This window comes from Volvox carteri (genome assembly GCF_000143455.1).
Source record: "Volvox carteri f. nagariensis unplaced genomic scaffold VOLCAscaffold_82, whole genome shotgun sequence".
Taxonomy (NCBI): Eukaryota; Viridiplantae; Chlorophyta; class Chlorophyceae; order Chlamydomonadales; family Volvocaceae; genus Volvox; species Volvox carteri.
In genome coordinates, this window is record NW_003307625.1 from 43088 (window position 1) to 65288 (window position 22201).

The 22201-nt window shown below is 49.6% G+C and overlaps 3 protein-coding genes across 3 annotated transcripts; 1 reads left to right on the forward strand and 2 right to left on the reverse strand.

Annotated features, from left to right (window-relative positions):
* Nucleotides 1-2235: 2235 nt before the first annotated feature.
* On the reverse strand, nucleotides 2236-4073 carry VOLCADRAFT_99081 (uncharacterized protein; the record flags this gene model as incomplete). Its single annotated transcript, XM_002957911.1, has 5 exons — nucleotides 2236-2495; nucleotides 2656-2756; nucleotides 3090-3272; nucleotides 3456-3856; nucleotides 4053-4073. The coding sequence occupies 5 exons, from the start codon at nucleotides 4071-4073 to the stop codon at nucleotides 2236-2238; spliced, it is 966 nt and encodes a 321-aa protein (XP_002957957.1).
* Nucleotides 4074-4393: 320 nt separating this feature from the next.
* Nucleotides 4394-9261, forward strand: VOLCADRAFT_99082 (uncharacterized protein; the record flags this gene model as incomplete). The annotated part of the gene is made up of 6 exons (XM_002957884.1): nucleotides 4394-4477; nucleotides 4586-4718; nucleotides 5217-5501; nucleotides 7475-7487; nucleotides 8202-8570; nucleotides 9243-9261. 6 exons carry the CDS (start codon nucleotides 4394-4396, stop codon nucleotides 9259-9261), a joined length of 903 nt encoding a protein of 300 aa, XP_002957930.1.
* A 389-nt stretch (nucleotides 9262-9650) lies between these two features.
* On the reverse strand, nucleotides 9651-20402 carry VOLCADRAFT_77719 (uncharacterized protein). Its single transcript, XM_002957912.1, has 11 exons — nucleotides 20230-20402; nucleotides 20104-20157; nucleotides 17067-17139; nucleotides 16685-16788; nucleotides 15934-16065; nucleotides 15319-15414; nucleotides 15056-15102; nucleotides 13819-13911; nucleotides 11941-12090; nucleotides 11629-11738; nucleotides 9651-9917 (listed from the first exon to the last, which is right to left on the reverse strand). Exons 1-11 carry the CDS (start codon nucleotides 20266-20268, stop codon nucleotides 9709-9711), a joined length of 1107 nt encoding a protein of 368 aa, XP_002957958.1. The 5' UTR covers nucleotides 20269-20402; the 3' UTR covers nucleotides 9651-9708.
* Between the last annotated feature and the right edge of the window lie 1799 nt (nucleotides 20403-22201).

The following is a 22201-nucleotide window of genomic DNA, read 5'->3' on the forward strand; positions in this document are numbered from 1 at the left end:
CCCCGACAGGCTAATTCTGACTGTTGGAATGTCCCTGCCAGGCCATTTCGTGTCCCTGTCAGGCCAATTCAAGGGCCTGTCCCGGCAATTCAACTTGTCCCAGGTATAGACCCCGTGCCAATTTCAACCCTTCTACCAAGCAATTTAGACCAGTTGCAGGGTCTGCACCCCCAATGGCATACTCCCCCAATGGCCGGTTCCAGCCCGGTTCCGACCTAACAGGTCCAGTTAACAAGATGGGTAACCGGTCGGTAGGATTACCGGGCGAACCGTTATCCGTTAACCGTCCCCAGTAATCGGTAACCGATGTCGGTAACCTGGCATGAGCAAAAATGCATTTCTGATTGCAACCAGTTTCTTTGTGAAAATGCCCATTGTCACAAGGTTCATGCCCACGTGTCACACCCCGACAAGCTTGAGGAGGTTAAGGCAATGTGAATGCCGGGTGACAGGGGTGACAGTCTTGTGCAGGCACATTTGGAGACTAGTTTACACTGAGATTGGGGTGATGTTGGATTAGAATACTTGCAGTTCATGAAATTGAGGAAATGTGTTGCATAGGCATATCCAAACGTTTCAGAGGGACGTTGTTTCGCCCGTAACAAACTTGTTACGGGCGAAACAAACTGGATTTCCACAGTCCCACCACTCAAAGAGCTCCCCACACCATCGCAAAGTCCCTTGTTTGACCGGAACGCCCTGGACAACATTGCCCGTCGGCGACAAGATCGCCCGCGCAAGAAATACAGCCAGCATCGTCCAGTGGATGAGTTTGGCGTACATAAGTTTGCCAGGGCAAACAATCTAAGTCAATTTACCGCGTGCCAATTGGAGGATGCCTTGTCCAAGGAAAGGTGCCATATGGACGACCTTGTCAACCTATTGCGCCAATCTAGTGACATGGACGCAAAGCAGTTGCTTGGGGACATCGGCTTGACACCACTTCATGCTGCTCTGGTCGTCTCGAAAGTTTGTCCTAGCATAGCTTGCGTAGCTAGTATTGCCTGGTTTTAGTTGTTGCATGTAAGCTTGTGAGTTGGTGGCCTGGTTCATGCTTATGGGCGACAATTGAAATGCTGGGTGACAGGGGTGACAATAATGCGCGCAGGCTTGAGAGTGGGGCTTCTGGGCCCAGAATACATTGAAAGGCCGGGTGAGAGGGGTGACAACATTGCGTGATGGCTGTTGTGGATGGTGGGTGACAGGGGTGACAACAATGCGCGCAGGCTTGTGACAGAGGTGACAGCCTTGCACAGGCAGGTTTATGCAGATTCCAGGTGACAGGTGTGATGGCCTTGTGCAGTCAAGGTGAATGCCAGGTGACACGGGTGACAGTGCTGTGCACACATTAAGTATGACAAGGATAAATTTAGGTATGAATATGCTTAAGGGCATGGTGCCAAGATGATGTGGGAGGCAGTGATAACAGTACTGTCCCAGGTGTGTAGGCATGCAGGCAGGGTGCTAGGTAGGATGAATACCTGCACTGGGTAGCTGTAACGATTCAAGCAAGTTCTTACACACAGTCCAGACCGACCATTAACCCAACTGACCACTAACCCTTCCGACCGTTAACCCAACTGGCCATTAACCCAACCGACCGTTAACCCAACCGGGCCGTTAACGCCATTCAACCGGCCGGTTGGGTTAATGGGCCCCAAACGGTCGGTAACCGGCATGTTTATGCCATAGGGACCGAAACTCTCAGGCAGGCGTCCAGAATCACGGGAGTTGAAGGAACTTTATGAAACTCTGTAAGGGAAGCACTTACAAATATCTCTTCGATTCCGTACATGGGCCAGGAAGTGGAACCCTACACGACTGGTTGCCGTACTCCATATTCATTCATACATCCATTGTGTATGTTCAATGAAAAGTTACCACCACCCGAACCGACCAGAACCAGAGGTGTGTGTGCATGGCAAGCCGCTCACAGTTTTAACACCCCGTTTATTCATTCATTCATCCGTTCGTTCAGACAAACAGACATATCCACACGCTTTGTCTTGGGCTGTGCTTCAGCCCGGCTAAGGGCCCCCAGCACTCGACCATACGACATGTGTTCAACAAAAAGATACCACCACCTGAACTGACCCAAACCAGGGGCATGTAAAACCACCCCTTTCATTTGTTCATTCATTCATTCATCAAATCATCCACATGGACGAAGAGATGTAAGCACGCGCCCTGCCCTGCACTGTGGTGTGGCCCAGCACAGTGTAACACCCCATTCATTCAGTATAAGGAGGTCTCCTTTCGGGTGCTTTTGATTCGACGCCCAGACTTCGATCGGGCTTCGGCCGGCACTTCGGCCAGCACCCATTCTTCGACCTTTTGTTGGCGTGGCTGGCGCTTCTGCGTTAAGCCAGCATCAGCCCCCTTGCGACGAGAGAGCTTCTTCAATGTATATTGCGTTGTGCTGCTGCCCTCCATGTCCGCCAGCTCCCCGCCACTGAGACCATACACAAGGTATTTGCCATCCCGCTTGACGACATCTAGGTGAACAGACAGGGCCGTCACATCCTCACTAATGACCAGCGGGATGCATCGCTGCCCGAACTCACCAAGGACGTGATGCACCTATGTGCCCAGGGGAACATAGGGATTCCGTGATGAAACCCTCTTGATCGTCGATTATACTTGTGCAAAGCTTACCCCTCATGGCGCCACAACCGCTGGACATGTTCATGCCAACACACATGAGAGACATGAAGTCGTGCACAAGTGGACCGGCCATGTTCAGAATTAACGGGCAACTGAGATCCAATGGTTAACAAGTCACGGCATGTGCATGCGCACACCAGCCTACACTATTCCCGCATATTGACACTGCATCATACCTCGTTATGATGTTTCGAGCAGCCGGACAGTTCACTGTGTGATGCATCCACCTGAGCGTACACCTGTAGCCCCTCTCTTATCAGCCTGGAGAAGGGACGCCTGCCTCTAATCTCCCTGTCCAGCACCAGCCGATCTGCCTGCTCGGCGATCAATGCGGATGTGACCGCCTTGAGCCACTCAAAGAGCTCAACGTGCCCTGCAAACTCCAGTCCCTCAGCACCTCGACACCTGGGTCGGCCGCGACTCACCGTGTCACAGCAACTCGCAGTGCGGCAGAGTCGGCTGAACGCTTCCATTGGTAATTTCTGTTGAGGGCCTGACACGCGGCACACTGCCGTTCAGCTGAGGAGGAGAAACTGCAGACAACTGACCGGATGGAGTCAATTTCGCCAAAGTAGCCGGACGCTGGTTCTCCTGAAAGATCTAGCCGCCTGTGGTGCCATGTCAGGATTCCCATGTGGGTCAACATTTGTCAGGCGGACCAGATATTGAGAGGCACGTGACGAGCTATCGGACCCCATTAGTACCCTATTAAGTGGATCAGTCGGCACACAGAATTCCCTCAGGGTATCCAACACGCTAGCCTTGCTTTTGCCTGATCCACATGCACTGACCTTATCAGACCGCCATGCCGGGTACCAGGCCAGCGCTTACTCTGCATCACCTCCCGTGTCCATGTCGATGTGCCGTGGCCCCAGTACACGTGCTTGGGAACAGCCGTACAGGCAGGCGTAAAAATCGTCTCGCATTCCAGGGCATGACATCCCACCAATAACACGGCGCCGATGCTCGGCTGGTTGCTGTAGGAAGGCGGGGCGCCTGGACGGGCCCCTGGCGTGGGTAACGGACCAGGCAACGGTGCCGTGCTTCGAAGCCCGCGCTGCGCCACTAGGTCCGAAAACATGGCCTGCATACCGGCAGCCGCATCCAACACCGCCGGCGCGAAGGCTGCGAAGGACGTATAGTTAGCTCCGCAGCTAGATCCGTCGAAGCCACAAAGCGCCTGAACACGACACTGTGGATACAGAACCGTGCATGGCGCTGGGTGGCCACAGCAACACGAGTTAACCGTGTGCTGACGTCCACAGACTCTGCAATCAAGCTGACTTTTCTCCAGGACTTCCAGAGCAGAGGGCTGAGACTTCTCCGCTCTGAATACTTCCATGAATGCACCAATGGTTCATTTACCACCGTTCGACGCAAGGACCTACGGTGATAATATAAAATGGCATACTTAGTATACTGGGTTACAAGGATGTTCAGAAATGCTTCCCTGTTGTGTAAATGACTTCAGCTTTCAAAAGCGAACACGCCTCAGAGATGGCGCAACGACGACACAGAGATGTATAACTATGCCAAGAGCACTTCCGCTGCTGTGCACTGTCATGCTTTAATGCGATGCATCACGCTTCCGTACAACAAGAGTTGGGTAGGCATGTAGGCTTGGGTCACAAGCATGTCACAGTCGCGAACCTTACAATAGTATTAGATAGCTACCCAACTTCAGTGTGTCGCGATGTTTATCTAGAAGCTAGGTTACTGCGGTGAGCAAATGGCCGCGATCGATGTCACACTGGAGGACATTGTGGACGATGGAGATGCCCGGGACCAGCGGACACGCAGTCCCAACGACGCGGTGCGTCATTTCTTGCTTTACGTGTTCCCACCATGCAAATGCACCATGGTGCACTTGAAACCATCCGCCTTCACTAGGGGTTCATGTAATTCTCTACTGCGTCTATAGGCTGAAATGGCGGCTCTCACGAGGTGCCTCCACGAGGCGCTGGATGGGGACGACGAACGGGTGGATGCTGTGCGCCAGTTTGAAGAAGTTCTCGGTGTGCGCTCCGTTGTTGCGTCATGGGACTTGTTCCGAGGTGAGAAATTTGGACTATCGGTTACAGAGAGAAAATCGCGAGTCTGTGTCAAACACGCGGGGCGGTGATGTCCCTGTGCAGTGCCGAAAACAGTTGGAAACATTGCAAACGGTGTTTTGAGAGACCGTGTGTCCTTACGTACACCCCCACCCATGCAGAAGATTTACAGCTCTCCCCGTTTCGTGCCGCCACGGCACTGAGAGGGAGCGTACCGGGCCTTAGATCCGTCTAAGGCCATAGATGACAGAGGGTGGAGGGAAGCGTTACATGTGCGAGCAATGTGGTGACTACGATTTTGAATTCCAGTGAGTCGCGTGACAAGCTGAGCCTCACTCGTGTGACACATGGTTTGTGCTGACCCAACTGGTGTGTATTGATGTACAGGTCAGCAGAGATCTTAAGGGAGCAGCTTGTTCGGGGGTGCTGTTCACAGTTTCGCAACTTGTTGCTGGATATTCAAGACAGGCACCTGTATAGTTGCTGTGGCGCGCTCTGTAGCTGAGACACAACCCCTGAGTGGGCGGCTCGTTGAGCAATGTGCATTTGAGGTCACAGGCAGGAGCTGTTTGCTGCGGGGCACTACAACCATGACTGGCAGCGACAACAGCAGCAACAACAGCAGCGGCGACATGGATGTCAGCGAAAGCGAGTTTGGTGAAGGAGGCTATATGGTTCGAAGTGCAGGGGTTGGGAATGTGCGCCTGTTTCTCTCCAGTGAGAGCCCGGAGTGTTTCACCCCACTGAGTATCATAGAGCACGAGGTGTACGAGGTGTTCACTCCTGGTGGGATCAACCTGGACCCATGCTTTTCCGCGGCTGCTAACACACGTGTAGGGGCGACAGTGTATTACGATATGGAATCCGATGGTCTGCTGGAGTGCAGCACATGGATGGGTGTTTGATGCGCGACGGAGTACATGGCTGATTGCATTGGCCAAGCAGTACTGCTGCTGAAAGCCGCTGTGGGTTATGCATGGTTTGATGCCATACTGCAGTGGCCCGTCTATTTTCTGCGCCAACCTTTGGTGTTTGTGCGTGGACAATCTGGGAGCCACCAGCACGTGGGAGGACCCCTGACATGGGGAGCGCGGGTCGCCAATCCACACGGAAGTGTGGTGGTTTACATGGGCCCAGATGTGCAACGTTTTGTGCCAGTGTTTGGTTACATGGGCGGAATACCATGGGCAACTTCATGGGCCATGCCCCGCCCAACGGAGAGCTCGATGGATTGAGGCACAGAACACACATGGAGCACAAATTCTTCCCCACAGACATCTGCATTTTCATTTGTTTTCATTGTAGCTCGTGGTACTGAGTTTAGTGGTGTGTATCAGAGATTCCCCATTGTTTCCACCCGAACCTATTCATGCATATGAGTATTGTGGGATAAACTGGACAAACTGCCGATGAAGTGTGGTGGGAAAACAGTGGGGCCTTGGCGGCTGACTTGGGTATTGCAGTTGTGGCCCTGAGTGCTTGCCTCTGGTAGCGGCTGCTACTGCAGCTGCAGCTGCAGCTGCAGCACTGCAGCAGCAGCAGCAGCCACGTTAACCATTAACGTTTTTCGACTCCCGTTACACAGTACTTGCAGCAGCAACCACCTTGGCAACTCCCCCCTCCCTTTAAACTACTTACAATCCACTCGTATCGTCAATCCTACACCATAACGTAATTACCAAAACTTCACTTATCACGGTCTGGTGGATCTTTCCTAAAATATCCCTCGTACCCCTTAAGACTCTGAAGTCTGAGCTTCACCGTCACACCTTCCTGTAACAACTATACCCCCTATCCCCACCTTATTCCAAACATCCCTTCACATTCTGACATTACGTAATAACTAACTCTGTAACAAACTCAACCGTCTCACTGTTATTCTCTTACGAAAGCCTGGGCGATACCCTTTTTTTCTTTTTTACTTTTTCTTAACTACCATATCACCTTTCCAACAACTCGCCAACGGCAAAAGCCAGCAACACAATAACTCCCAATTAACTATATGCGCCAGGGATACAGACTATCTCCCCTCAACCCAACACAAAAAAAACCCAACGCCTACAAAAATATTCCTTTCAACAAAAGTATACTACTCCCAAACCGACACTTCGCACCTCCCGCCGGCGATACAGCTCATTCCAGGGAACCACACCCTCTCGCAACGAACACTCGATTTAAAGAAGCGCGCTCCTTTTAATACATATACTGATATCTCGTTCACCATTTTTTCCCAAACTCGCTCAATCGCGCCTATAACACCGAACGCCGTCATACCTATAGCCACACCTATAGCCCACACCTTTCACATCAAATACCACCACTCTTCACTATCCTCATCTACAACAACTTATCTTTATTCCCTATAATCCACAAAGACCTACAATCTTCGCGCGGTGCTATCTTGCACAACGCCACCGTTCGAACCTCATCATCGCCCACCAACAGTAAGTCCTCCCCAGCCGTCCGCCTTTCTTTTTCCTCGCAAATATTCCATCGCAACACAACTAGTTTTCAATTCAAACCTCCGTGATTGCTCGTCGAGTACCCATATCTTACATACCCGCCATGCCAACTCGTAACTGCTCATAAACCTCCAAACCAGGCTCCTACACCCACTGCAATTGACTTTACAACTCACTATCATTACGTTTTTCATTCAGGCTCGTCCTCGCTCACCACTTGACAACCACCATCGATTGGACTAAAACCGCTCTGCGAACACCAACTACCACCACCAAACTTCTTCACCACTGGTACAGTTCGCCCACTACGGTCAGTTTACGATTTCTACATCTCAGGGGGCTCTTAGCATAGCAAAGCACCTAAACTTAGCGCAAGAGTCACCTGATGAGGCCCTGGCAAGGCCGAAACGCGTCGTGACGTGCCTTGCTAAATATAGCTTCAGCGGCTTTCTTTAGGTCAGCTTGCACTCGCTTAGCAGCCCATCTAGTTCTCTTCCAGCTACACCCAGTTTTCCTTTTTTCACTACTTTCCACGCACTACACCTATAAAACTCTCAGCTTGGACCAAACCCCTCCCGGCACTTATTTTTCCTTAACACTCCTTCACCTCAGCCAAAACTCCACCTCTAGATTTTTACATCTCACCTATACACAAAAACTACTTCCAAGCCCTCCACACACAACATACCTTCGATAAATTATACTTGTCACTTTTTTATCCCCTCAGCCTAAACCTTCCAAACCTCTCTCACAAAACATACCAATTTCTCAACCCTAGCTAATCGCCCCTAAACAGACTCTATAACACATACCTCTCCTTCCAGCTTCTCTTCTTTAGATTTTCTTTTTAATCTATACCTGCGATTCTCTTTAAAGTTTTTTCCTGATGCTAATAAGTTTTTATGAATTCCTAAAAAGTTTTTAAAATTTCCAGAACTTAACAAGTAATTTAGTTTCTAAAGTTAAAATTTTCTAAGCAAAATTATTTTAATCAAATTTTTTAAAGTTTTTTGCACTAACGAAGGGTTGACCTAAGAACCATCTACCAGCAGCAGGAGGAGCAGCAGGAGGAGGAGGAGGAGGAGGAGGAGGAGGAGGACGAGGACGAGGAGGAGGACGAGGAGGACGAGGAGGAGGACGAGGAGGACGAGGAGGAAGACGAGGAGGAGGACGAGGAGGAGGCGGAGGACGAGGACGAGGAGGAGGCGGAGGAGGAGGAGGAGGAGGAGGACGAGGAGGAGGAGGAGGACGAGGACGAGGAGGACGAGGAGGAGGAGGAGGACGAGGACGAGGACGAGGAGGAGGACGAGGACGAGGACGAGGAGGAGGACGAGGACGAGGAGGAGGACGAGGACGAGGACGAGGAGGAGTGCTGCCCGAGTACGGTAACCAGGTGTGCAAGTTTTCCTGCTCCATGTCCTGGGATCGAAACCAATACGCACATGAGGCACTTGTAAGCGGTCGCCTTGCAAAGTTTTTATGTAAATTCCTCGAAAGTCATGTGCTTTTGGATGCCAGCCCGAGCCAATCCTGCCAACTTGACAGCCAATTCGACACCCTGAACACGCTAATTCGATACCCTGCAAGGCCAGTCAACAGGTCAATTCGATACCTTGCCAGGCACCCTGTCAGGCCAATTCGACACCCGGACAGGCCAATTCCAAGGCTCCACAGCACAATTCCAAGGCCCAGCACAGCCCAATTCCAAGGCTCCACAGCGCAATTCGAATACCTCCAGCGAGCCCGCCAGAACAATTCAAGACCCCGACGGACTCACTCTTTCGTCAGGAATGAAGTCCAAGCTAATTCTGCGACAGAGCTCTTCCCTAATTCCAGCCCGAATCCTACCTTCCTTTGCAATGTACGACGGACGAGCATTGCTTGGTTCTGGAGCGGAGAAGATCCTTTTGAGTCGTGGAGTGTCAGTGTTTGTTACATCACGCACAACATTGTAGCACTACTAAACTTGCTGACTTTATGGCCTAATTGTGAGGCCGTTTTACTGCTGTCCTTCATCGGTATGTCCTTCCCTTCTCCATCCCTGCTTTCTTTATTACCGCCCCAGTGGGGCAGTGTGTGCTTAGCGTGTAACTGACACTTTGCAGGAAACATAGTGGCCCTGCTCGAAATGCGCCGCACCCTGCATCCTGCACCCTGAGTGCCGGGTGGGGTTCTGGCGGTAACGGAAGATGGTTGTTGCTGCAGCACAGGTCAGGCGCCTATCCACTAATCCCTGGATTCTATCATTTCGTTGAAGGCAAATGTGACGCCAGGGCCTGCACCATAATAAAAACACCAACAATCACTTCAGTGTTGGGCCTGTGCCTGCTTCTGGAGCCCAACTGGTGCAGGGGCTACGCCTTTCTTCAGCTTCGACCAAGCTGACCCTTCTTGTTGTTGCCAACAACCGGTAGTGTTGGCAAGCGCTTTCACGTCTTAGTGGCATGGCTCCTATGGGGACACACACCTTGATGGGTATCACCACATTACACCCAAATTATGCACTTAAGATCAGTAGCTTCACCACGGTGTCAAATCCGCTTGACAATCTGAACAATGTCTTCATCGTGCAGGACATGATCCCTTCCCACACGTTGTGGTCGATGTTTCACGGAGGAGCCCCACACCAGCGCATACTTGAACTGTTTGATAAGCGTCTTATGGATGCGGTTGCAGAAGTCCTCCACAGTGCAGTGCTGCCGCTGTAGCACAACAGGCTCATTGAAATCGGGCAACCTGCCTGGGATAGGTGAGGATAAACAGTACAGCGCATCCTTAGTGCATGAAACGGACCACTTCATGAGATGAATCAGAATACTGAGGGAACATCTCTAGAACGGAGGTTTACCCATATACCGCAATTCAAGTTTTGTGCCATGGGTTTATAGGTGAATGTAGACTCTTATCTATTAACCGATACCTAAAGACCATGCCTTATAGTCCATAGAATCGACATAGGTCTAATCGGTCGCCCTGTGGATCATCTGTAAACTATAGATATCTGTAAACAATAGATCCTTGTCTAAATACGCGCCCTATAGATGTCGTATATATATATATATATATATATATATATATATATATATATATATATATATATATACAATATTGTCAGGTGCAGCTGAAGACCAGTGTCTAACACGCCCAAAACGTATTATACTCGCTAGGAGAAATGAAAATTGCAAGTATATTATGCAGAACGTTCTCTCCGTACAATGCTCTATAATATCCTGCTCTCAGCATTGCAATTTACAGAACTCAACGATCATGAACAATTTAAATCCTGGATTACACAACAGTTGCACTGAAATAAAACTACCCAGAAAAAGAATGTGATGAAATTAAATCTTTGCTTTAGAGCACTCAAAATTGACTTATTACATCGGGTGCACATCTGTAGGAGGGCAAGTTCACGGGTTCCCTAGTGTTATGCTTTGTGGGGAAGTAGGTTTTCAGTCTGCCTGCAATGTCTGAGCATTAGAGAACCAGCCTATGGGTACAGGACACCCCTATTTAGCTTGCACCTTGAAGTATGGTTATTCTCAAGAATGCCTGTACTGTATATAAAGCTTCATTTCATTATGAGGAAACGAGGGCTACACTCCATAAACATGTAGAGCCAAGGGCGCATACGGGATAAAAAAAGAAAGGTCCTGCGTATTAGTACGATTGTACCTACCCATGCGGCAAAGACTACAGTGCAGATACGATTCGAGTTTTATGTAAAGCAAATTTCGCATTTGGCAAAGTGTTGTACTGCTTTGCAATTTCATGAGCCTTTACTGTCAAGTTAATTAATATCAGGTGCCTCTTCCACCAGGATGGAGAGCGCCCTTATACATTTCCGATAACAGCATGACCTTTTCCTTAAGCCATTTCCTACCTCATATGCAGTACCGTTCATGCTGTACCGAAAAATAGTAACTGCTTAGGAGGGCCTGGGAAATCCCTATTACATATCTTGATATCAGGCCAGTAATAGCTGTATTAGAAGCAGCCATTACTGCAATACATGTGCTGTACATTCCCCGAAAATCTTTTGTACAAGCAGCTCTGTGACATACCCATGAAACCTTCACTGGCCTTGGATAAGCAGCATCTGGACAGTAAGAATTAATCACCGCATTGGTTGAAGATAAAGATTCACAGATGGCGAAATCCAAAGACTATCTAGCTTCACTCTGTCACAGCGACTCCTCAACTCCTGCAGTGACAACGCTTGAGCACAACCTTACATATATCCAACGTGTACAACAGTTGCTTTTCATGATGAGGTTCTACTCATTCTGATCAATAGGATATGTAATTCGCAAAATGTCAACTGCCGCAACTGCAAAATTTCAACAGCCTTGGTGGTGCTTTGATGACCCTCCGAATAGTGCAGGTTCTGACAATTTAGTGTTTCCCAGCAGTGTAGAACAAAGCCACTCATTACCCCTCTGTCTGCCTACCCTTTGGCTTGGTGTAGACCCGCACCAGGTCCAGGTAATCCCATGCCATCTCAATCAGCCCGTCCAAATTCCACTCGTGAAAGGCACAAATGGGGCAGTAGTGTGGTAACCTGGCCGTCAGGTTTCGCAGTGAGAGGGCAGGCAGGTGGAGGTGGTGATAACTGACACAGCAGTCATGAAGCGGGCTCACCTATATGTAAACATGTGAGATGTGGGCAGGCTGTAATGGAGGACTGCACCCAATCATTCATCCACTGTTGCCTTAACACCCAAATTTCCAGGCATTTCATGCATTCACCCCTCACTGCTCACTTGTCCATGACCTCCAACTCCTCAATGGTTATTTGGTCGATTTTATTGATGACATAGATGGCGGGAATGTAGACGCGGGAACCCTCAATGACATCAACTAGGTCGTCGATCTCGTAGTCATCGTTCACATGGATATCGGCGTTATGGATTCTGCAGGCTCCGACATCCCAGGGGCAACAGTGTTAACGGTAATTTTGCTATAGCTCTTCAAATGCGATAGATCAGTCTGGCAACCTGGAGGACATAACAAGTCCCTTCATGCATGGGAGTGCAAAAATGTGTCCCAAATATTGCGTGAAACACACTGTGTGTACCATACGCAACAGTATTTTCATTAGTGTTTTCTTTGCGGAATAAATTCCGAATTCGGAATAAAAAATTGTTCGCGGTCCTGAAAATTAAGTATAGATAATGTTCCGACCGTACAAGTTCATTCCTCCAGCTAAAAATGGACTGTCAATGCCAAAGCCGCTAGAATCTTACAGGAGACATACATGTTAACCATACCATAGTACTTTAATGGCATGGATACTGTTAGGAAGGTCACGCCCGAAAGTCAACGAGGAATCGAACTGTTTCTGACCGGACCAAACGCGCAAAAGATTCGGACCCGAAGCTCCCAAAGTGTGACCGGCCATTAAAGCAAATATTAAACTTCACTGAAGCCATTAACGACGTTAATAAGACGGCGTAGAGGTCGTGGGCAATGTGGACGCAATGCTGCAGCCAGCCGACGACAATGACGCCACCACTCCGGTTGTCAACAGCGAGCGGGCCAAACGTCAACGTTCTTCATATGGAGGCAATCGCGATGGGCCAGGAAACACGGGCGTCGAGGTCGATGGCAGCAGCGACCTAGGCTGGTTATGCGTTCGGCGGTTCCGGTTCATTGCTGCTATGCATCATTACTTCGGCAATCTGGTAAGTCGTGTAATGTTATCTTTCAACGTGATGCAAAACGAACGACGGTGAACGAACTCTATTCGATCAGTGCTTGAGTAGGGGTTAAATAGTCTGTGTTTGCTTGGGCTCTGCAACAGCAGTCGCCCGTGCAATCGGGGTTCCTGTCAAAGCGTCCAAGTGCGCGCTGCTTCCTGGCGTGCAAGCGACACCTCGCTGAAGAGATTGTGGTGTGCGCGTTTTGCGACATTCCCAAACCCTGTGTTTGTACGAACTAAACTATAACTCATCGGGGGTGTCTGGGGGGGCGGAGGCCCCCATCGCCTTACAGATTCGGAATACTTTTATTCCCGCGCCTAAAAACCTATTCCTCCGTTCGGACTGCAAAATTGACGGGCAAAAATGAAAAAACTGATTTTCAATAGTGCGTCCCGGGTTAACTAATTTAGCTCTTTTAACAAGGCCTTATCCCTTGCTTGCAAGATTGCATTAATGCTTCGCGATTTGCACCCACAGACAGGCCAAACGGCTATCTGGTAACTACCCCGTGGAAGCGTCACATGATCCCCAACATTTTGGAAGCACCTGTTAAAAGACGGTACCAGGTTGGACAAACTTCATTTACTCCTACTTGCCTACTTCCTTCTAATAGTAGTCGTACGGTTGTAATCAAATTTTCAATTATAACGGTATTATAATGCATAGGGCCTCATGCTGTTATATCAGCAAAAAATTACAGTGGAGCAGTATCCTTAAGCTAAAGCCGAGCCCAGTCGGAATTTGCTCTAAATTCAAGTATCGACATAGCGAGGATGAAGGGCCGGGCCATTGCATGCAAGCTAAGCAAACCGATTGAAACGTCACCTGGCTTGAAAGCCAAATGTTGATAAGGACAAGATGTAGGCCCGATGAAAAGCCTGACTGTAAGCTTAAAACGGACTGCCACTATGTTCGCAGGGTGCAAATATCCAGACTTACCGGTACTCTGAGCACACCGCCTTGACCGTATCCAGGTCCAGCTTCAGGTTTTGAGTAATGCACGTGAAATTGATGCCACCACGATCCTTCTTCCTGAGCATCGGCACCGAATTGCATAGACGTATATTGCTCTCCGTCCACCAAGAGCAAGGGCCTACCATTGCCATCTAACAACTGTAGTCTGCTCCAGGTTCACAACGCGTTTCTTAAGCTTCAATGGGCGCCAAGTCATAATGTGGTAAAGCATGTAAGTCCTATCACCGATGGAAGTTGTACAAACGATGACTTCCAGCCCTGGCCGCCGCTGTTGGACAGTTCAAATCACCTACACGATGCATTAAGACTTGCACAAATTTCATGTATCGTTCGTGATATAGCAACGCCTTCAGTCCTGAAAATGCACATGTTGCAATGTGCTTCACAGGTTTCCTGCTCACAGGTTTCCTGCCAACCGTACATGCATGGTACAACACCTGGGAATGTGGCGGATTTCAGGGCAGTTCACGTGTGCTCACTACACTATCACTTATTACACGACCTGCAGCATCTGAAACCCATATGCTTGCCTGCATACGCGTAATATGAAATTTCATGATATACTTCCTTTCCAGCAACCAAATGAACAAACTGCGGCCCGACAAAACCTATCATTGTGATCAGTGCAAACAGTTAATCAGGTGTCACATGCAGGATTTACAGGCGTAATATGCACGAACATTTGTCTGGGCTAAGATGCAGCGTAGGTACAATGCAGGGCTGCAGGCTTATATTGTTTCAGGGTGCAGTTTGGCTGCTATCGGCCGGCCAAGTTGGCGGTGTCAGGACACAGGTCGTATTCAGCTACACTACACTGCATTATTATACAGCAGAAAAGGAAGTAAATCAGCTTACTAAGCTACAGCATGACAAGAAAACCTTGCTTAAGCATATATAACACCAGTCAAGGAGAACCTTGCATCTATTATATATGCTTAAGAGATGCAAGGTTCTCCTTGACTGGTGTTGCGCCAACAACGAGGAATTATAAAGGATATGGTCAGGGTTCGCAAATGAAGACATTGAAGCTGAAGTTAGGGCGCTGTGTTCTGTTGGCAAGGCATTGCACTAACATAGCCTCCCATGCCCCACATGCATGCACTTGTAGGGCGTAATTCCATGGTACTCTCAAATGTCCTACACAAACCGCACATTATTAGCCCACAGTATCAACCATGAGACCATAACACTCTAGACGAACCTGAATGTAATGTTTGGCGGCTTCTTATTGAGGCGAATGCCAAAACCCTGTGGATTTGATTAAGGTTGCATTCAGTAGTAAGTGGATTGCATGTGGGCTATTGGATATATAGACAATGACACTCCACATCAAATATGCGCCAATGACCTTAACCACCAAGCACTCTGCCCAACCTTTAGGCTCAATGCGCTTTCCACGACTATCCCTTTAAGAGACTAAAGCAAACCTCACAGCCCTGCCGCCTGGTTAGCCTGTGGCCCCACCTCCAGCTCATGCTCGATGAGACGCTTGTGAGTGAGCGGCTTGAGGCAGTCCAGGACAATGAGAATAAGGTTGCAGGTGCGGGCAGTTGAGATGACCTGTGGCCACGGTGGGCTAATGCTCACATGCAGTACTTGGCCATGGGATTATATGGCAACACCCATCACTAAAGCTACTGCTAATGCCATAGTGCAACCTTAGCTGATATATCCAAAAGACGCTAAAAAAATCTGCACTCCAGAGCCATGCCCAGAAATCCTAATGCAGCTAAGATATGGCAACACCGAATCCAAACACGCAAGCTCTTTGGAATGGTTATTACCCCACCCAATTGTAATTGAGGTAACCGAAAGCATTAACAATGCAGTGAAGTGAGCCATGGAGATACACCTGGGTGCTGCCCGGCAATTGAAACCAGAAGCTATCAAGCAGCACTATCCTGAATTGAAACTCAACATGTGAGACCCAGGCAGATTGTGCCATGGATGGGATATTCTGCGGTGACACTAAATTTTGCCACCATAAGAGTTCCTCCAAAAAGGCTAATATCTCGATCATAACTATTCGTAACTATTCGTTGCCCACATCAGTCATTCAACCCGAGGTGTTTATATTACCTGCCGACCGCGACCCTTGCCATCCTTGGCGCCTTCAATTATGCCAGGCAGGTCAAGCATTTGAATTTTGGCTCCACGATAGCGTACAATGCCGGGGATGCATGTCAGCGTCGTGAACTCGTAAGAAGCAGCCTGTGGGTTGAGGACCACTGTGCCAACCTCCTGGACTGCGTAAGAAAATCGCAGAGCATCCTAACTGTGTTCAGGAACCTGTAGGAACCTGTCCACAAAGTCATGGTACAGGCCTGCCGTTTCACAGGTGCTGACACCGCTCACGTTCCTCCAAGAATTTAGTAATTATGCTGTGGTATCACGAGTGAACACTGTTTGAATCAAATCTCCACCATTGGCTATTTTATATATTCTTTAGACAGGATCATCGTATAACAGGTATGACCGAGATGTAGATTGTATATATTCATGGTATAGATTGGTCTATATAGATCATGCCATGATATAATAAATAGGCCTGAAAATAGATGGTCCATAGACACTCCTCAGTTTCACAGGCAACAGTGTCGATAGGAATTTAAGCACCTATATGACGGCTCTTCCGCAAGCGCGTTTCCAACTTACACATCCGACAACTAATGGCACGGCTCTACTCACCAATCATTTTGCCCCCTGTTCATTGTGGTTCTGTGCCATAAGACTACACACCGGCTCAAATGCATGCTCTTTGATAAAACCCTGAAAGAGCCCGCGTCAAGCTTCCTTGCGAGTATCCATTGGGGGGTAACTGTTTGCACACCTCCGAATAGGTCCCAGTCAACTTGGTCAGAAGTGTTGACTTGCCCACAGAAGGGAAGCCGACGAAGCCCACTCGAGCATCACCCACCTTAGTAACATCGAATCCTAGACAGTGTTAGCAGAGGTAGGAAGGAGGGAGGACGACAACTTGACAAATTGAGGTGACCATGTACAGCTTCATGTATGGAGGAAGGGATTGGTTTTAATTGGGCTTGGACTGGGCCACCCTAGACAGAATTAAGGTAAGCATCCAGGCTTGTGAACCTTTCGTACCTGCAACACTTTTAAGTTTTCATCACTGCATTTCAGGGAGTGCTGCAAGCATGTCCAGACAGCGGAAATCCTTGCTCTCTCATTAAACCTATCTCCTTTGTGCCGCCCACCTTCGCCACTAGGCCCTCCTTTCACCCCACTGCCGGGCTCCAAGAGATCTCGACGTAACTTAGCAAGCTTCGCCTACAAGGTAAAAATCATGGGCATGGTAAAGGCACACACCACCATAGAAGCGACACTCATGGGTAGAGGACTGGAAAGGCCCAGATGATGGCCAAGCAGATAAACAGTAATATCTGCTACGATGTGAGCTGGCGGCTGGGGAATATGGATACTTGGTGCGGGAAGGTGTGAGAGCAGTGTCCCTGGGTTCGCAGGATTGGCTCCTAGCTTCCCAGCAGAGTAAAAGCCGTGCACCATGTTGACGGATCAATGGTGAGTAATCTCAGTCATAGTGGCATGCAAGCTGACGAGGAATAACTCATGCTGCCTTATATTCGGCGGATTATACTGCATTTTGGTGGTGGATGCTGACACTGAACCGGAAGCCAGCTACAGTGAACGAATTAAGGTGCCCTCATTACAGAAAGGGCAAGGGAACCTGGCGGATGAAGTGGCCGCAGGTGATGATACCCATCTGTCATCGCATTCAAAAGGGAACAGCCCTGCGAGTGGGCTGCAGAAACATGTTTACTTGCTCAACAACGGAAATGTAATACGCTAGGCACAGTTACGCAGCCCATGTGAGGTGCCAGATTGACAGGGTGGTGTCTGAAGCCGGAAGTATGGAAAGAGGCCCCACAAGGGCTACACGAAGTAGACGAACGAGTGGAATTGCTGATAAACAGGCCACTGTCAGAAGGTGTGGTATTGGAATTCAAGGACCGATTGGTGAGTGGTTGGAAGCATACGCGTCTAGATATCCAGCCAGACGTGTGCCCGTCAGATGGCAAGCAACCAGGAGTTCACCTGGTGGAGTGTAAGCATGGCATGGGTCTGGCGGCCGAACAAGCTGGCAGGAAGGAGGTGCTTCCGCATCACAACGTTTGTCCCGCGTTCAACGAATCGCATGCTTATGCAGTTTAGGCTTTGCTGATGGGCATTGGCGGCTAACAGAGCACGTACGGGACGGCGTTACATACCTCGGGAGGAGTGAGTATGCTGCGGCACTGATAGCCATATCGAAGATGAAAAGGACGTTTTGCTGGACTGTCCGGTGTACGACAAAATCAGATTTGATATGAATTTCCCACGCTTCGAGAACAGGAAGGACGCTATGAAGTGGGAACCTGAACGCCTGGCAAGGATGCTGGAACATATATGGTCTCACCGCAGCTCTATCGTTCCCTTTGGTCCTTAATATCCTTTATCACTTGCTTTGCCTGAAGTGCGAGCTAAGATAGTGTTAATAGGCGATCTGGCAGCCCTTGAGCCCTCGGGGATCGTATTTGGGCGGTTTGCAGGTATGGGGAACGCACCCATGACCATATAACACATACATGAATGAAGCCGGAAGAAGGGCGGAGGCCCATGTGCGCAAACTGCTGGGCTGCCTCGCTGTGCAGAGAGATCGGGAAAGCGAATGCAGTTTGCAAGCGCAGTCCGCAAGCCGACATTGCAAGAGCAGTCGGGAAGCTAATCGGTCGAAATTCGCGCGCGTCGGTCACCGACCCGTGATCCCGTGCCCCGGGATCGAGACTACTACCATCCCGTGAAGGTAATCGGTAGTATCAAGCGCGAGGATGATGCGAGTTTCGTGAGTTGCAAGGTGCATGCCAGTACGGCGGCCAAATTTGGACATCAACCTCCCAGAGTCTCCAAAAGGCTCCAGAAGTATCAGCATACTGAACACATGTAGGAGGCCTGGACACATGCGATCACCAAAGCGCCGGCCAGTAAAGATGGACGGACAGCGCCAAGGTGCTTTGATGCGGCCCCTCGAAGGTCCTTAACGTCTGCATAAAAGATCATCTTATACCATTAGGGAAACGCAAATCATATTGGGAAGCGCGAGGCCTTCGGCACGGCAACCCGCCGCTGCGGAGTGCGGCACTGGTCATGGGTAGATGGTGATGGTGGCGCAAGTTGCATGTTCGAGAAACGTTGATGTGACGTTGACCTCGGCCGCCATTCTTGTATACACTAATGCGATGTTTGTTAGCTACAGGAAAAGATACCTTGTGATAAAGATTAGGCGAGGTTACGCAGGAAGGAAACGCAAATCAAATCGTGACACACTAGGCATTCGGCACGGCGCGCAAGTTGCATGTTCGATTCTCAAGAGGCCGTCATCTGCATGTCCTTTAATAAGGAACACGGCAGCGATGGGCCGAAATATAGCGCGAGAAACGTTGATGTGACATAACGTATGAGCCAATTTTCTTTGTGCTCATATGAATGTGTCATCGACTTGCAAAATGCAATACAATATTCCCGAAGAAACAGAGAGCAAGTAAAAGAAAGGCAGAAACACGTCAGAGGAGGCAGGCGAGGAGGCAGAGGACAGAGGCGGCGGGGGAGAAGGTGGCAGGGGATAGAGGCGGGGGGAGCAGGTGGCAGGGGATAGAGGCGACAGGGGAGGAGGCGGCAGGAGATAGAGGCGGCAGGGGAGCAGGCGGCAGGGGATACAGGCGGCAGGGAAGGAGGTGGCAGGGGAGGAAGCGGCAGGGGACGAGGAGCGGAGCGGGGAAGCGGCACCCCACCTCTTTCTTCGAGCACATAGAGCCGTAGGCTCCCTTACTCATGGACTATTTACGGCTTTCCATACTGCGTTTTTAGTGGGGCGAAATATTAGGTTTGGTCGTTAGAAACGGCCACATGCCGGGGGCAATCCTACAGGGCAGGTGTAACGACGCAAGGCCTATCTGAGCATCCCGGGTTACGCCTTTGCTGTGTTACGGCGAGGATCCCTTGACCCACTTCGCGATGGGGACCAAAACATAGAATGTCCCACAAAATGTTCTCTCAGTAGAGGTAAGGAACACTATACTACAAGCCCTTTTCCCCTGTAATCGGCAACTTCGTCCCAGCCTTAGCTGAGGGCCTGGTGGCGTTTCAGATAAAGCTTTCAAGAAAGGAGGAACTAACAAGCAAGGAGGAGAAACATCTGGAAGAGGCAAATGGGACTGGCAGAAGAACTTAACGCACCTTGAGCATACCCAGATGGCCCATGGTGGCCTTATTCTTCTGTGTCCTTGCCATCTGGACAAGGCAACATGCCGGAGTTAGCCTTCTGCAGCATAGCGGCTTCGGCGGTGGCCCGTCATAGTTTACCTCGTCCTCAACGTCCCTTATTTTCTGAATAATACTCATTTCTTAAGTCGGCACCTGAAAGCTTGCCCTGGTTATAATCCAAGTACACAGTTGTGCAATTTGACTTCTCGCTGTTGATGCGCGGCCGAAATATTTTCTATGCTTGGAAAAGCTTGGGCAAAAGCAGCTGCACAACCGCCCGACCGGCACTTGGGGCCTGGATACAAAGGCCTGACGCTTACGGAATAGTCAAAATGTGCATTACCAATGATTCCGCAGCAACCACTCCTCAATTACTTCAAACTAAGGAATTGGGCCCTATATGGACAATAAGGCCCACTGCATGGGCGTGTTCCCACTTGGTTTAAACGTCGCTTTAACGTAGACTTTGTCGGTCGCATAAGGAATCATCGGGCGGATTAGGGCGGATTAGATGGATGAAGGCTTGGCGGGATTCGTCAGGGTTCTACGCCCATACTCGCGCGTTTCGCGGATTAAATGTTACACCTGGCTCAGCGAATCAACCAAGCGATAAGAAAATAGTTAAATACATTAATAGAAAGTAAAAGTTCTCTGAAAAATTCGCATAAAGGGGCTCCGTACGCGAAAAGCCGAAGGGCCCAGTGGAAACGCCTCGGACACTAAGTCCGCCTTAGTGGCACACTACTTATCAGGGCCTCAGACCGGCTGATGACTTTCAAAGTGGACATTAACTTCCGAGCGGGAAAATTCATAGTCAGTCATTTTCCTTCCTCAAGGTCCTTCGTTGACTTTTGTATTTTCCTTGATCCACAGCCGCAAATAGCCCGCTGACCAGTGGTATTCACAGCAGGACCGGTCGAATTGCCCACATTCCAGCAATTAGCCGACCAAACTGTAATGATTTGCGCATTAAAATTACACCCACTCTTACTATAACAATGGTGTGCTGCAACCTGTCGTATGGTTACGGGGCGCTTAGTGGAAACACCTTCTCAATAGCCACACACTAAGTCCACTTAAAAAATAATGTTGGAAAGTTAGTGTGCGGCCAAGTGGAAACACCCTGTAACCTACCAAACATAATATGTCGCCCGGCTGAAACACGTTATTGGTAATATATTGCATGCTCTATTGCAAGGTATCTCGCCTGTAGCCAACAAAAATCCTATGAGCAGAAACAACTTTAGCGGCCTACATTGACCGAGGTCAAAGTCACATCAAAGCCTCTTCGGCTAAACTTTTTCTCAAAAGGTACCGCGTATCTCATAATTGATTTCCGAGATACGGCGTATGATAACTCGAACACCCAGCTTGCGTTTACCATTTGCCCGCACGGGCATTCCGACTTGCCACCAGCAGGCCGACGAATTTGCTTTCATTTCTCTGTGAGTTACGCAAGCTGCTCGTTTGTACAATTACTTTGGCCAATGCTCGGGGCCTACGAAGAGTTGCGATGAAGCTCGCGGCTGTGGGGCGGATTGCTGAAGCCGCTGGCGCGGGGATAAACATCACAGAGCACCGGACTTCACTCAGCTTGCGTTACCATTTGCCCATCAATTGTTACACGTGCCGCCCTAGCTACCGGCGTGTACGGATGCAGGGGGCCCCCGCCCTTTTTACGGCTTTGAGGAAGCCGACATCCTACTTGTCATCCTCGATTCGGCTATTAGTACCACAACAGCGGCAAAACTGCTGCTCCCTGGGGACATGGTACTTGCCCCTTCGTGCTCTGTTTGAGCTCCAAAGCCCAGCAACGTAAACGAAACTGCATTACCTTACTCTTACGATGTGCTAAACGAGGAATGAAAACCTTAGCATGTGTTGGCCACATGACGGCTGCGGCTCCTGGAAAGGGCAGCCCCATCCAGTGCTTATACTTTGCCATTTGCACTCCCGGTTGCTTCCCATCTGATGGGTACTCCTCTGGCAAGACAGTCAGACGCGCACGGTCCCAGCCGCTCATCAAACGCTCTCATAGTGCCGTTATCACTGCTCCTTAGGGGAGAGGTCT